Here is a 14,508-nt window from a genome sequence, read left to right on the forward strand (position 1 = left end):
CATATGTACACACATCTATTTTATACACATAAACATACAGTAAAAAAAAGACAAAAATTGTACTTAACACTGTAAAAGAGACTTAGTTTACAAAAAGAAGAGATCCATAAATTCCAACTGCATTGTTCCATTTCTCACTGTGCAAATGTTTTGCGAGTATGAGTCAACACTACTTTCAATACATATTATTTCCATAGTATCTGTGTGCAGATGTGCTACATCATCACTTGGGAAGAACCAAACTTTTCATATTACAGGCACAAATTATTAAACAGAAATACATTTTATTTGTTTAAACAGCAACTTTTACCTGCTCCTTCAATTCCTGCTCTTTCCGTTTTGAATCATTGACTACTGTTGTCTTCTTTGCAAGCTGTGCCTGAAAGAACAGCCACATATGGAATTCATCAAGAAACTGCTAAAGAAATACCATCTTATGTGATATAAGTTTTTCTAAAAGATAAACAAATACCAGACAAAGCAAGAGATGCCCCAGGGGAGTACTCAGACGAACAGACTAAATGATTCCTGCTCGTCCTTAAGGATATACACTCAAGTCGAGTATTTTTTAGCATCATTAACTATGTTTAAAATGCAACAAAGACCTACAAAGTTGTATGAACAAAATTCATTCTTGCAACTGGCATTATTTGCCATTATTTACCATTTATGACAGAGACAAACCTGTGCAGACTTCTGGATGCAAAATTTCTCAAACCTATTACAAGCCAAGTCGGGTATAAGTGGGCTAATAACCGGTACCTTTAAGCCAAACTGAGAAAACCTACACATCTGGTGATGTCTACATGTTCTCACTTCAATCAGAGATCTCAATGAATATGACACACACTCAATCTAACAAACATTTCTTTACTTTTGAGCTGGTTATAAGACCTTTTCAGGAAAAAAGGCAACAAATTCTCTAAACTTTTCGTCCTCCCCTAAAATAACAGAAACAAATGCTTAAGCAGGTATCATTACCTAAAAAAGAAACATGCCCTCTGAAATTTCAAACATCAAACTACAGCTTACTGCAGTTCTAGGCAACTGTCATTGCCATCATCAATGAGAGGCAAAGAGTACCAGTGTTCATGTCCTGCAGAGGTTAAAACAGACTAAACCTTCAAGATCGAGTATAGCACACGTTTCTGACAGACTGAATGAATCAGAAAAGAGAGAGGAATTACAACTGCATGGCTTCAAATCACAGACCTATTTGGCCCTATAAAGTAAGGAAAAAATACTCCAGAAATGCAGAATTTGGATCCACGGTACAAAAAAAAAAAAAAAAGACTCTCAACTGTTTCATATTGTGCCATTTTTCTAAATTAGGAAACAGAAGAAGAGGACTCTAAATTTAAAACCCTGCCATTTCCATGCAACTTACATCAAGTGCAAAATTTGGAGTGGAGTCAACATGCCTACAAGATTGAGATTTTTAGTAGTAAACACTCAGTCATGTGTTTTGGGCTGGTAACTGAGCATAAATCACTTACATTTATCACTACTGGCTCTATTCAAGAGACATCCTTTTTTATTGGATCGTTTGAACACCATTCAGTCTTGTGTTGCCATACATACAGGACTGGCTGGGACAATCTACTTGGCTGAAACAGGAAGCATCCCTTGGATGGTAAAGTATCTTTAGACTGAGGATGGCTGCTAAGAGCTGGTTGAAATGTTCCTGGAGCAAAACTACATCTGCCTGCAATCATGATGCAAACTGTTCTCTTACAAGTAAAAATGAAAACTTTACTAGAATAAAAACTATGCAAATAGACTGCACCCTGCATAGAACAGAACCCAACTTAAAGGGCTATGGTGCCAAACTGGACGGGGCATCAGACAAAGGAGCGGGACAGCGAGGCTGACACATATACACTTCATTTAAATCCTTAAAAGAAACAACACATCACCACCACAATCCTGGCAAAGGTAATATTTAACTTACTCACTTTCCTCCTTTCGATCTGGAACACAAACTGCTTAAGGACTTAAGGATCTAACTGTATAATTTTTTTGAAGCGATCAGAGCTGGAACTTAATTTCTAGCGTTCTTTTAAGTCCATAAAACACACAAACACTTTAAGTACGAGCTACATCACCCCAAATATCAGACATAATTCAGGTAGTAAAAAAGATCTTTACTAGAAAGAATTATACGTTTTCTGTCTAGTTGTGCAATGAAAAAATGGGAGGAGTTATTTTGAAATGTATGTAGTCACATCACTTTTCAGAAAGCTACCTCAAGGATTTCTTCAAATTTTTCCACAGTTCTTTTTAGATCATCATCTTTTTCAGCAATCTTTTTGTGTAATTGTATTGTCTCTATGTGATGATTTTCTATCAGCTCAGCTTCTACCTCCTGGGCTTTACCTATTCAAAAAAAAAAAAAGTGATGTAAAACAAGCATAATTATTCTGTTAGATACAACAGTATTAAAAACCATTAAAAACAACTATGGAAGATATCCATGAGGAAAACTTGTCAAGAAAATTAATTTTCCAGACTGTCCATGATAATTAGGTCAGTTGATCCCAGTATGTTTGCCGTCTGCAGCTTGGTATCTGCAGGAATTTTTTTCCTACCCGATGCTGGAACTTTTCTCTAAAAGCTAAGATTCCAATTGATCTTTTTCAACTAATTCTATCTCCTAGTCTATGTAGATAAGTGATTGAAACATCTGCACATCTTTAGGAAGTTCTCACTTGCAGGGGTACTTCCAGTAACTGTGGAGTAAAAATATACTTCCTGCTTAATTCTCCAACCCCCAATTTACATTATGGTGGCAAAAGATGGACAGAGAAGCTGGAATACGCTGTACTCTTATATTTATAACCATATGGTACAGCAATTGGACACCGTATCCCGTTGGTACCTGTTAGTGGTTACAGTCAATGAAGACTGCAAGACAGCTGAAAAAAAACCGCAGTTCTCATTCTCAGATGGATCTAGAGTTTTTCTAAAAGGCACCCTTCAGTGCCTCACATTCAGCCGTGAAGTATTAAAGGTTTGCATTGCTGAAGACAAAGTGAAAAGTCACCACTGTGCTTTCACTTCTGAAATCCTACTCCCTGTTTTTTTCCTTTTGTACATATAAAAAGACACTACCTATGGCTATCACCAGTAACTCTTGGCATGACAGATGCAAACAGGTAGATCAAAGATGCATTTCCCTAATTGTGCTACAATTAACATTTATGTTATTTCCTGAGCAAGAGAAGTTCCCTCCGAGAGTTCTCTAGGCAGTGCGAAAACATGTTGTCCTTATCAGAGCTCCAGGCAAAACCCCTTCCCCAAAACAGCCGAAGATTTGGTTTTCTGGCTATTTTACCAATTACAGTTGTATTAGTATTTCACTTACTGATCGTCTCTTTTACTGCCATTTCCTTTTCTTTTTCTTTTTGAGCCAGTTGGGTATTGAACTCTATCATTAACTGCTTTAAGGCGGAGTTGTGTTTTAACTCAATGTCTTCTTGTTCACATCTATACAAAAATATCAGAAAAACACAGTGAGGAAATAAAATGTTTAAAGAGACTGCAAGAACAGTTCAGCAAGGCAGGAGATCTGGGAACTTCTCCAAAACTATTTTAGAACTGAACAGGCTTGAATTACATGAATTCTGTGGGATTCAGAGAGGCTTTTTGTTCCCTTCCCATTGAATTCACCCGGAAGGTGTTTCATTTAAAATGCAACCTGGAACTGAGCCCTTCCAAAGGATACAGAGTTTTAGCTGGGGAAAATGAAGAACTGCCTGGCGTGAACAAAATTCTGCTCCAAAGCACTATCCTGTTGTGGGGGATTTATTCCTAGTGGATTAGTGGATTACTGGTTTTTAAACTAAAGCACCCCTACAATTTATTCTCAGCTCCATTTCCTGTTGTTTTGCACTTCTTCCATAGATGCTTTCGCCTCACACTGCAGTCCTACCTTGCTACTTCAAGGACAGAATTCCTAACTAGCTACAACTTCTTCCTTATACACAAAAAAATTCTGAATTTCTCTGTAACACCGCCCACGGAGACCCACAGTTCCACCAAAAGAAAAGCTGAAGAAGAAAGTGAGTAAGAAAGACAACTTACTTACTATTCCTGAACTGAAGCATAAAAGCTTTTTTAATTTTTTTTTTCCTTTTTCTTTAGCTGACAATGTTTCGGAATTTTGAACTATAAAGAAAAACAAACAAATCCCCAAAAATCAACAAGTAAAACACCCACCCTAGCAAACTCCCCTTACTGAAACTTAATAATTTATCCTGGGTGACAGTGCTTGCTGATATTATGGAGCATCAGTAAACAGAAAACCTCTCTTCAGGGACAGAGGGAAGTACGACACGAGTATAGGTAAAAGCTTTCTAGAATGCCCCGCGGAACACTCCGGGCTGGACGGTCAACCCCAAAGGCCCTCTGGGCTGCACGATCAGCCCCGGGGACCCTCCAGGCTGGACGGTCAACCTGGCCACCTTTCCGGGATGGACGGTCAACCCCCCGACCCAGAGCTGGACGCTAACCGTACTTCCCGCGCTGCTCCAGCTGACCGGTCAACCTTTCCGCCTGGCGCTGCTCCAGCTGAATGGTCAACCCCGCCCGGCAGACACCACTCCCCCGCCCCGCCCCGCCCCTTTCTGGCTTCCTCAGCGCCTGCGGCACCCGTTAAGTCCTTCACTATTAATTTGTTCACCATTTCAGGGCTTCTTTGTTCCTTTGGTTTTCCTTTGTTTAACCAAGCCACTTCAAAGAAACCCATAGTACTCCACAGGAACAAAGATGAGTGTGGAAGATCTCCTCTGCTGCTCTCTTATGGGAGTGCTGGTTACCATCCTGAGAGTGAACTGGGGGCTTGTGGAGATCCCTTCGAACCCAGACCATTCTCTGGGAACGGGCAGAAGGAGCGCTGTGGCGGGATCAGAGCAGTGCCCATGGCAGGTGTCCGGTGTCTGCCGTGCTGCTTGTCTGGTCCAGGGAGAGCTGGCTTTCGAACAGGAGGCTGTGGAAAGCGGGCAGAGGGCAGAGCAGTCTGGGAATGCCCGGGACAGGCTTGGAGGAGGGCTCCGTAGCACCAAAGTGTCACGGTTGCAGCTCTGGCAGCCGGCGCTGTGAGTGACGCGGGGCAGCTCCCGCCCTGCAACCCCTCGGACTGAATGGTCACCCCGCAGCTCCGTTGGGTTGGACGGTCAAGCGGTGGCCTCTGCATGCAGGACGCTCACCCTGCGGCCACAGCAGGCTGGACGGTCACCCCACGGCCCCTGGCATTGCTTGCGGCTTCAACATTTTCTGAGTGCCTCTGCAGATGGGCTCACTGTCCTGGGCAGGTGCAGCAGCAGGCGCTGAGCCCTCACACGCACACCTGACTGCCCTGGAATCCACAGACCTTCCCAAAAGACGCTTCTGCATTTCCACCCTTCACACGCTACTGGGGCACGGACTTGCCTTAAAGAAAGCGTGTGGTGCACACGCCATCCCAATCAGACCAGCCTGGAAGAACTGCTGGACTTAGTGGCCCTTACTGTAAGCCCGTGGGAAAACACCAAGAACTTTTCAAAGAAAAATACCGTTTGTATAATGTATAGATATATCTGATGTTTGTGGGGGGCCTTTGCCACTCACTGAGGTGACGGCCCAGCTCTGAGTTGTTCATAAAGCAAACCTAGAGTTACCCACATCTGGTGAAAAGCCTTGAACAGTTTTATCACTTTCTCTTTCAGTAGCTTGGCTGCTTCGGCTAAAAAACATTTTCACAACCTTGCTTTACTTTAAACTAAACTAAACTAAAGCAGAAACTCTTGCCTTAGAAAAAAAAATACTCCATTTTAGTTATAGAAACGGTGGAGAAGATGCCATGACCATTGGTTTGTTCCCATCTGTTTTGCACTGCAGTCTGGGATGCAGACTTGATCGCTGACATTGGGTTTAGAGTTGATCGTGGGGCTTCAAAGTCATGCTTTGAAGACTTAACACAATTCCTGCAAATTTTAACATTCCCATTTGACACGAAGGAGAAATGCAGAAGAATTGGCCTGGTGATGTGCACTGATGGACAAGAAGCGGTGTCTTCTCTGAACGCAGACACAAAGCAAGCTGAAATTCTGCAGATAATGCAGAACGCGTCTCCTGAGTCAGGAGAAGCCGACGCTGGTGCAGCTATCAATGTCACAGGGCGAGAACTCTTTACTCAAAGTGCTGGGAGCAGAAAGACGTGATGGGCAGAGCAAACGGCTCTTCTGCTTCCCCACAGACTCTCTCAAGACAACGTGAGGGGGAGAAGGGGCGTGACACTGGTTGCCATTGCTGCTGAGGAGGCTTCTGATGGACACCTGAGCCAGACAGCCTCTCATCCTCCAGAGCAGGTTGTTCCCGCTCCACCTGTGCTTTCTCATCTGCAAAGGCAAAATGCAGTTTTTCAAAAGCACCTCTTGAATAAAATACAAAATACAAATACTCTGTGTCCCCAGAAACTGTTTGCAAGAGGTCTTTCACTGAGGTACTCCACTGAATGATGCTAAGAGAGCACAAAAGCCTGCACGGCTTTTACGTGACGTCCTTTCATCTGGGCTCACACCTTCCTCTCAGAGAAGCACAGCATATAAAAGTAGAGGAAAAGCAACTCAGCTGACAGAGCTGCTTCTTCTTTACCTTTAAGGAATTACATTTTACAGTCACAAAGAAGAACTGAGGCCCAAGAAGAGGCTGCGCTACTGTCGAACGCCTGCACGTTGCTGTGAAGCTGTGCACAAGTGCCACTGACTGCATAGGCTTTAGAGATAGTACTGTGGGTGACATGTGGGGAAGAGGCAGGCAAATGCAGCTCTCACTTCCAGTGCTGCCAGGGCATTACAACATCAGAGATCCCTGAGCTCTGGTGATGCCAGAGGAGCATCACCTCTGTTGTTTTGTACTGGATGTTCATGTTGATGGCGATGTTATTACCATGACATAGAAGTATCAAGAGTAGGAGTAGTAGAATCATCATTCTTTTTTTATTGTGTTAATAAAACTGTTGTTATTTTACCCCATGGGTTTTCCTTTCCTGGTGCAGGGTGGGGGTGGAAGAGGGGCTGCCTAGAGTTTAGCTGCTGGCTAACGGCTCACTGGCGGCTCACGTGCTAGCTCAGGAAAGCAAACTGATGCCTGCGGGGTGAGTTCCACACGCAACCGACCTGATCCGTCAAGTCACTCCCCAGGAATTAATACATTATGCCAACGAGGAATCGCCCCCTTTCTCTTTAAACCTGATAGAAGCGTCAGCAAGAACTATGGACACGTGCAGCATTTTTTCAGCTAGGATCTTCTGTCACTTGTAATTTAAAACAAATTTAAAATAGAAAATAGAAAGGCAACACCTATTTCATTTTAAAAGTTTCATTTATTGCAAAGTGCTAAAAGCAAAATAAGAACAACATCCCGGAGGTAAACAACGATGGAGGTGAACAAGAACATGGCTATGAAGATCTTCTTTCAGCAGTTACTTATCCCCTGACTGAATGACATCCACCTTAGCGTGCTGAAAGGCCAAGCATTCCTGTAGAAATGAAAAGAAAGGGTCACACCTCCAGGGAGGAACGGACAGGACAGGTGAACCCAAACTGACCAACAGAGTATTCCACTCCATTCTTGTCATACTCAGGATAACCAGCTGAGGGATTACGAGGGTCAAGCTCTCTTCTTGGATGGCCAGCATGCAGTGAAGACCTTGTCTGTCTTTTCTGCTACCCGGCATCCGCACCTTCCTGAATTCAATTCCTGAGTCCAGCTTCCTTCTGCTGCCGAGTCCAGCCTGGGGCCTCTCCATGAGAGCTTGATCCTTGTGACCCTGAAGTTTTATCCTGAGTACCAAGTCCATGCAATGGCTCGGCTCCTTAATGGTACAGCTGAGAAACTTATACTTTTCATGTAGCACTGAAAATAGGTTTGTGTTATTGGGATTTTTCTTATCTAGATTCATGGTCAAAGGTGGTGCTGAGTTTTGGGTTCTGCTGTTCCATTTGTGACCTTGAATCCTAGCCTGTCTCCTTGTCCCTTCTCGAGGGACAAGAGCACAGATAAAAACATTATTTCTAAGCAGCAGCGCCATGAGACATTCTCATCGCAACTGCTTCAAGATGGTCGTAGCCATGACTGGAAGAAAGAAAAGTTAGAACAAACGAACAAATGTTACACTATCGAAAGCAACTTAGAAGCACTTAAAATAATAATGATGTTACTTGTTGATACGTATAGGAGATGAGAGCATTTCAGGTCAAAATTGTCAAATCAGTAAGTGATTCCCAGACAGTAATTCCATCCCAGTATCAGCAAAACAGCTGAGAAGCTGTGACAAAACAAAACAACCTGTGGCAAAAGTCATGAGTCTCACGGTAAATAATCAGTCTACCATGTCACTGCATCTCAATCCATTGAAAAAGAGTTGCATAAGGCCTGTCATCAAAACTGAAATGATGAAGTAACATTTTATGGCTAGCAAAAAGCCTCCTGTACACTCAAAAAAATCACTGTTTTCACAATGAAGCCATCATTGTCTCAATTTCTAAGTTTTATACACGCGAGAATATCGTCCCATTTGCTGGCTATCTGCTGACATCAGTCCCAAAAACACTTGAAATACCCTAAGAAACTACAATCCAATAATGAGGTCTCAACAGTTCCCATACCTATTAGCTTAAATTGTGGAAGTACAACAGGTAATTGCTGACATTAAGGTCAAAATCAAGCCCTTCTGCGATATGCTTCAAATGCAGCTGAGAACCCCTGACCGTTTTTCACAGCAGCACTGCAAGGCAGCGTGATGACAATTTAAATTCCAAACATGCTTTCTACAACAGTGTCGCAAATTGTTTTGTCTGTTGTTATCATCAATTCAATTATCAGCAACAGAAAAAACAGTTGCTGATTTTGTCAAGAAGTGATCAAGGCAAACAGTCCAAACTCTATTTGCGTTTGAAGTGCCATAAAGTGCATCGACTGCTGTATTTAAAGGTTTAAAAGAACACAAAATAAAGTAGAAACCATGACTGTTTGCTAAGATGAACAGGTTGGGTTTTTTAGCTTTGAAACAGATATTGTTTTGTATTGAAGGCTGTATTTGCATGACTGCAAGAGAGGAAGACGGGCCGTCAGCTGCACTGTGAGAACCAGCAATGGAAACATCCGAAGTTTTTCTTGCTGTGGCAATGCTGCAGTCAAACCACTGCCTTTCAGCCGACAGACAGCGATTGTTTCACGTGCACTGAATCAATTCCTGGCAACCGTGCAAAGCTTCTCAGTTGCAAGTGAAGAAAAAGAAAGTTGGCCTGGCCGTATCGTATAAAATTCATCTGAAGAGTTCATTAACTATCATGCACCACTAACAACTCAAATCACAACCTTATCAAGCAGTGCAGAAAGTTTCACCCGTGTCCTTCCATGCCCTGCTCCTCTCTCAACCACGACTGCTTGTGTGTCACTTGTTTAGCCTGGCTCGTCTGATGCAACCTGCATCTTTGAGGCCTAAATCAGCTGTCCCTTTTCTGTAACACTACAATTAGAAAGCAAAAGCCCAGGCGTGTAACAAAAGGAAGATCTGTAAAATCTAATATTTTTAAACGTCTACTGAATTAGCAAAGACAAATGATAATTCCTCCCCACCGACTTTCTAGTGCCACTGCCTCTACCGCTTCTTGAGATACAGAAAGCTTAAGAACTCTGACAGAGATCTTTTAACTGTATGATATAAAAATAAACATCAAACAAAATGGTGCGTGATTTGCTCATCTGAAATCACACACCACCTCTATTATAACAAACCAGACAAAACGATGATGTCATAAAAATATCACCCAAGTGTTTTAGAGAGATTGACATTTTAATAAATTATCTAAATCAAAGCATATTTCATAAATTTCAACCAAAAAAAATTATCCGTGTTTAAAACTGTGCCTTTACCTCTGTACGGTGTTCCAACTGACGTGATGTACATTTTCTTCTCATACTTTTTCAGCTGGTCTTCCAGTACATGAATCTAAATAGAGAACAGTCAAAATGATAAATGGTGTTCACAAGCAGCTAAACTAAGCATAACTTAAACAGTTTCCAGCTAAACTTCAACACCTTCTAGGAAATCAAAATACATTTGCTTTTTGAGGAAGGAAAATATTAAAAATTATGTTACTAGAAACTGTCCCTAAACTACTCAAGGTAATGTGTATGCACACATAAGAATAGCTATAGAAAATGTGACACCTATCTATGTATTTTTATATAAATATAATGCATACATATATATCTATATTTATAGATACATATGTACACACATCTATTTTATACACAAACATACAGTAAAAAAAAGACAAAAATTGTACTTAACACAGTAAAAGAGACTTAGTTTACAAAAAGAAGAGATCCATAAATTCCAACTGCATTGTTCCATTTCTCACTGTGCAAATGTTTTGCGAGTATGAGTCAACACTACTTTCAATACGTATTATTTCCATAGTATCTGTGTGCAGATGTGCTACATCATCACTTGGGAAGAACCAAACTTTTCATATTACAGGCACAAATTATTAAACAGAAATACATTTTATTTGTTTAAACAGCAACTTTTACCTGCTCCTTCAATTCCTGCTCTTTCCGTTTTGAATCATTGACTACTGTTGTCTTCTTTGCAAGCTGTGCCTGAAAGAACAGCCACATATGGAATTCATCAAGAAACTGCTAAAGAAATACCATCTTATGTGATATAAGTTTTTCTAAAAGATAAACAAATACCAGACAAAGCAAGAGATGCCCCAGGGGAGTACTCAGACGAACAGACTAAATGATTCCTGCTCGTCCTTAAGGATATACACTCAAGTCGAGTATTTTCTAGCATCATTAACTATGTTTAAAATGCAACAAAGACCTACAAAGTTGTATGAACAAAATTCATTCTTGCAACTGGTATTATTTGCCATTATTTACCATTTATGACAGAGACAAACCTGTGCAGACTTCTGGATGCAAAATTTCTCAAACCTATTACAAGCCAAGTCGGGTATAAGTGGGCTAATAACCGGTACCTTTAAGCCAAACTGAGAAAACCTACACATCTGGTGATGTCTACATGTTCTCACTTCAATCAGAGATCTCAATGAATATGACACACACTCAATCTAACAAACATTTCTTTACTTTTGAGCTGGTTATAAGACCTTTTCAGGAAAAAAGGCAACAAATTCTCTAAACTTTTCGTCCTCCCCTAAAATAACAGAAACAAATGCTTAAGCAGGTATCATTACCTAAAAAAGAAACATGCCCTCTGAAATTTCAAACATCAAACTACAGCTTACTGCAGTTCTAGGCAACTGTCATTGCCATCATCAATGAGAGGCAAAGAGTACCAGTGTTCATGTCCTGCAGAGGTTAAAACAGACTAAACCTTCAAGATCGAGTATAGCACACGTTTCTGACAGACTGAATGAATCAGAAAAGAGAGAGGAATTACAACTGCATGGCTTCAAATCACAGACCTATTTGGCCCTATAAAGTAAGGACCTGCATGGCAACACATTGGAGAGAGAAAAAAATACTCCAGAAATGCAGAAATTGGATCCACGGTACAAAAAAAAAAAAAAAAGAATCTCAACTGTTTCATATTGTGCCATTTTTCTAAATTAGGAAACAGAAGAAGAGGACTCTAAATTTAAAACCCTGCCATTTCCATGCAACTTACATCAAGTGCAAAATTTGGAGTGGAGTCAACATGCCTACAAGATTGAGATTTTTAGTAGTAAACACTCAGTCATGCTTTTTGGGCTGGTAACTGAGCATAAATCACTTACATTTATCACTACTGGCTCTATTCAAGAGACATCCTTTTTTATTGAATCGTTTGAACACCATTCAGTCTTGTGTTGCCATACATACAGGACTGGCTGGGACAATCTACTTGGCTGAAACAGGAAGCATCCCTTGGATGGTAAAGTATCTTTAGACTGAGGATGGCTGCTAAGAGCTGGTTGAAATGTTCCTGGAGCAAAACTACATCTGCCTGCAATCATGATGCAAACTGTTCTCTTACAAGTAAAAATGAAAACTTTACTAGAATAAAAACTATGCAAATAGACTGCACCCTTCATAGAACAGAACCCAACTTAAAGGGCTATGGTGCCAAACTGGACGGGGCATCAGACAAAGGAGCGGGACAGCGAGGCTGACACATATACACTTCATTTAAATCCTTAAAAGAAACAACACATCACCACCACAATCCTGGCAAAGGCAATATTTAACTTACTCACTTTCCTCCTTTCGATCTGGAACACAAACTGCTCAAGGACTTAAGGATCTAACTGTATAATTTATATGAAGCGATCAGAGCTGGAACTTAATTTCTAGCGTTCTTTTAAGTCCATAAAACACACAAACACTTTAAGTACGAGCTACGTCACCCCAAATATCAGACATAATTCAGGTAGTAAAAAAGATCTTTACTAGAAAGAATTACACGTTTTCTGTCTAGTTGTGCAATGAAAAAATGGGAGGAGTTATTTTGAAATGTATGTAGTCACATCACTTTTCAGAAAGCTACCTCAAGGATTTCTTCAAATTTTTCCACAGTTCTTTTTAGATCATCATCTTTTTCAGCAATCTTTTTGTGTAATCGTATTGTCTCTATGTGATGATTTTCTATCAGCTCAGCTTCTACCTCCTGGGCTTTACCTATTAAAAAAAAAAAAAAGTGATGTAAAACAAGCATAATTATTCTGTTAGATACAACAGTATTAAAAACCATTAAAAACAACTATGGAAGATATCCATGAGGAAAACTTGTCAAGAAAATTAATTTTCCAGACTGTCCATGATAATCAGGTCAGTTGATCCCAGTATGTTTGCCGTCTGCAGCTTGGTATCTGCAGGAATTTTTTCCTACCCGATGCTGGAACTTTTCTCTAAAAGCTAAGATTCCAACTGATCTTTTTCAACTAATTCTATCTCCTAGTCTATGTAGATAAGTGATTGAAACATCTGCACATCTTTAGGAGGTTCTCACTTGCAGGGGTACTTCCAGTAACTGTGGAGTAAAAATATACTTCCTGCTTAATTCTCCAACCCCCAATTTACATTATGGTGGCAAAAGATGGACAGAGAAGCTGGAATACGCTGTACTCTTATATTTATAACCATATGGTACAGCAATTGGACACCGTATCCCGTTGGTACCTGTTAGTGGTTACAGTGAATGAAGACTGCAAGACAGCTGAAAAACAACCGCAGTTCTCATTCTCGGATGGATCTAGAGTTTCTCTAAAAGGCACCCTTCAGTGCCTCACATTCAGCCGTGAAGTATTAAAGGTTTGCATTGCTGAAGACAAAGTGAAAAGTCACCACTGTGCTTTCACTTCTGAAATCCTACTCCCTGTTTTTTTCCTCTTGTACATATAAAAAGACACTACCTATGGCTATCACCAGTAACTCTTGGCATGACAGATGCAAACAGGCAGAGCGGTAGATCAAAGATGCATTTCCCTAATTGTGCTACAATTAACATTTATGTTATTTCCTGAGCAAGAGAAGTTCCCTCCGAGAGTTCTCTAGGCAGTGCGAAAACATGTTGTCCTTATCAGAGCTCCAGGCAAAACCCCTTCCCCAAAACAGCCGAAGATTTGGTTTTCTGGCTATTTTACCAATTACAGTTGTATTAGTAGTTCACTTACTGATCGTCTCTTTTACTGCCATTTCCTTTTCTTTTTCTTTTTGAGCCAGTTGGGTATTGAACTCTCTCCTTAACTGCTTTAAGGCGGAGTTGTGCTTTAACTCAATGTCTTCTTGTTCACATCTATACAAAAATATCAGAAAAACACAGTGAGGAAATAAAATGTTTAAAGAGACTGCAAGAACAACTCAGCAAGGCAGGAGATCTGGGAACTTCTCCAAAACTATTTTAGAATTGAACAGGCTTGAATTACATGAATTCTGTGGGATTCAGAGAGGCTTTTTGTTCCCTTCCCATTGAATTCACCCGGAAGGTGTTTCATTTAAAATGCAACCTGGAACTGAGCCCTTCCAAAGGATACAGACTTTTAGCTGGGGAAAATGAAGAACTGCCAATAAAGAATATGCTTCATAAAAGCAGAATTTTCAAGGAATTCCTTGCCTTAAGAGCATTGAGCAATATACCATGGTTTTGTGCAGTACGTACAAACTACTACCGATATAATTTGAACATCAGAACTCTTAATAAACTTGATTATTAAGAGTTCCTGATTAAGGAAACATAACTATATTTTATGTTCCAACAATACTGACAATGACAACCCATAAAAGAAACCAAAAGCAGTATTACTTTGCCAAAAGATAAACCACTTTTTTACACCGATGACTCAATGTTTCATGCACTCTTGTCTAGCTACTTCTCTAAGTCTATTTAGAAAAACCGCAGAAGAATATCAGTCACCATTTCACTGCTACAAATTGGGCTTTAAAAACATGTTCTTGAGGTTTTAGTAGTTAAGGATAAAAGCAGTGAAAAGGTAACAAGTCCAAGAACAAAGA

At 40.5% G+C, this 14,508-nt stretch overlaps 2 protein-coding genes across 2 annotated transcripts in view; both read right to left on the minus strand.

The window, feature by feature from the left end:
• The window catches only part of LOC128851158 (golgin subfamily A member 4-like), a 94,625-nt gene that overhangs the window by 35,314 nt on the left and 44,803 nt on the right, over positions 1-14,508 (minus strand). Inside the window, exons 9-11 of the mRNA XM_054057886.1 lie at positions 3,365-3,486; positions 2,246-2,376; positions 311-379 (exon numbers count right to left, since the gene is read on the minus strand). Of these exons, the coding sequence (XP_053913861.1) occupies positions 311-379; positions 2,246-2,376; positions 3,365-3,486 (322 nt within the window). The remainder of the gene's footprint in view (positions 1-310; positions 380-2,245; positions 2,377-3,364; positions 3,487-14,508) is intronic.
• On the minus strand, positions 7,528-14,508 carry LOC128851526 (golgin subfamily A member 4-like). Its single transcript, XM_054060837.1, has 4 exons — positions 13,671-14,508; positions 12,545-12,675; positions 10,582-10,650; positions 7,528-9,994 (listed from the first exon to the last, which is right to left on the minus strand). The coding sequence occupies exons 1-4, from the start codon at positions 13,690-13,692 to the stop codon at positions 9,851-9,853; spliced, it is 366 nt and encodes a 121-aa protein (XP_053916812.1). The 5' UTR covers positions 13,693-14,508; the 3' UTR covers positions 7,528-9,850.

This window comes from Cuculus canorus, chromosome 2 (genome assembly GCF_017976375.1).
Source record: "Cuculus canorus isolate bCucCan1 chromosome 2, bCucCan1.pri, whole genome shotgun sequence".
In the NCBI taxonomy this organism is placed as follows: Eukaryota; Metazoa; Chordata; class Aves; order Cuculiformes; family Cuculidae; genus Cuculus; species Cuculus canorus.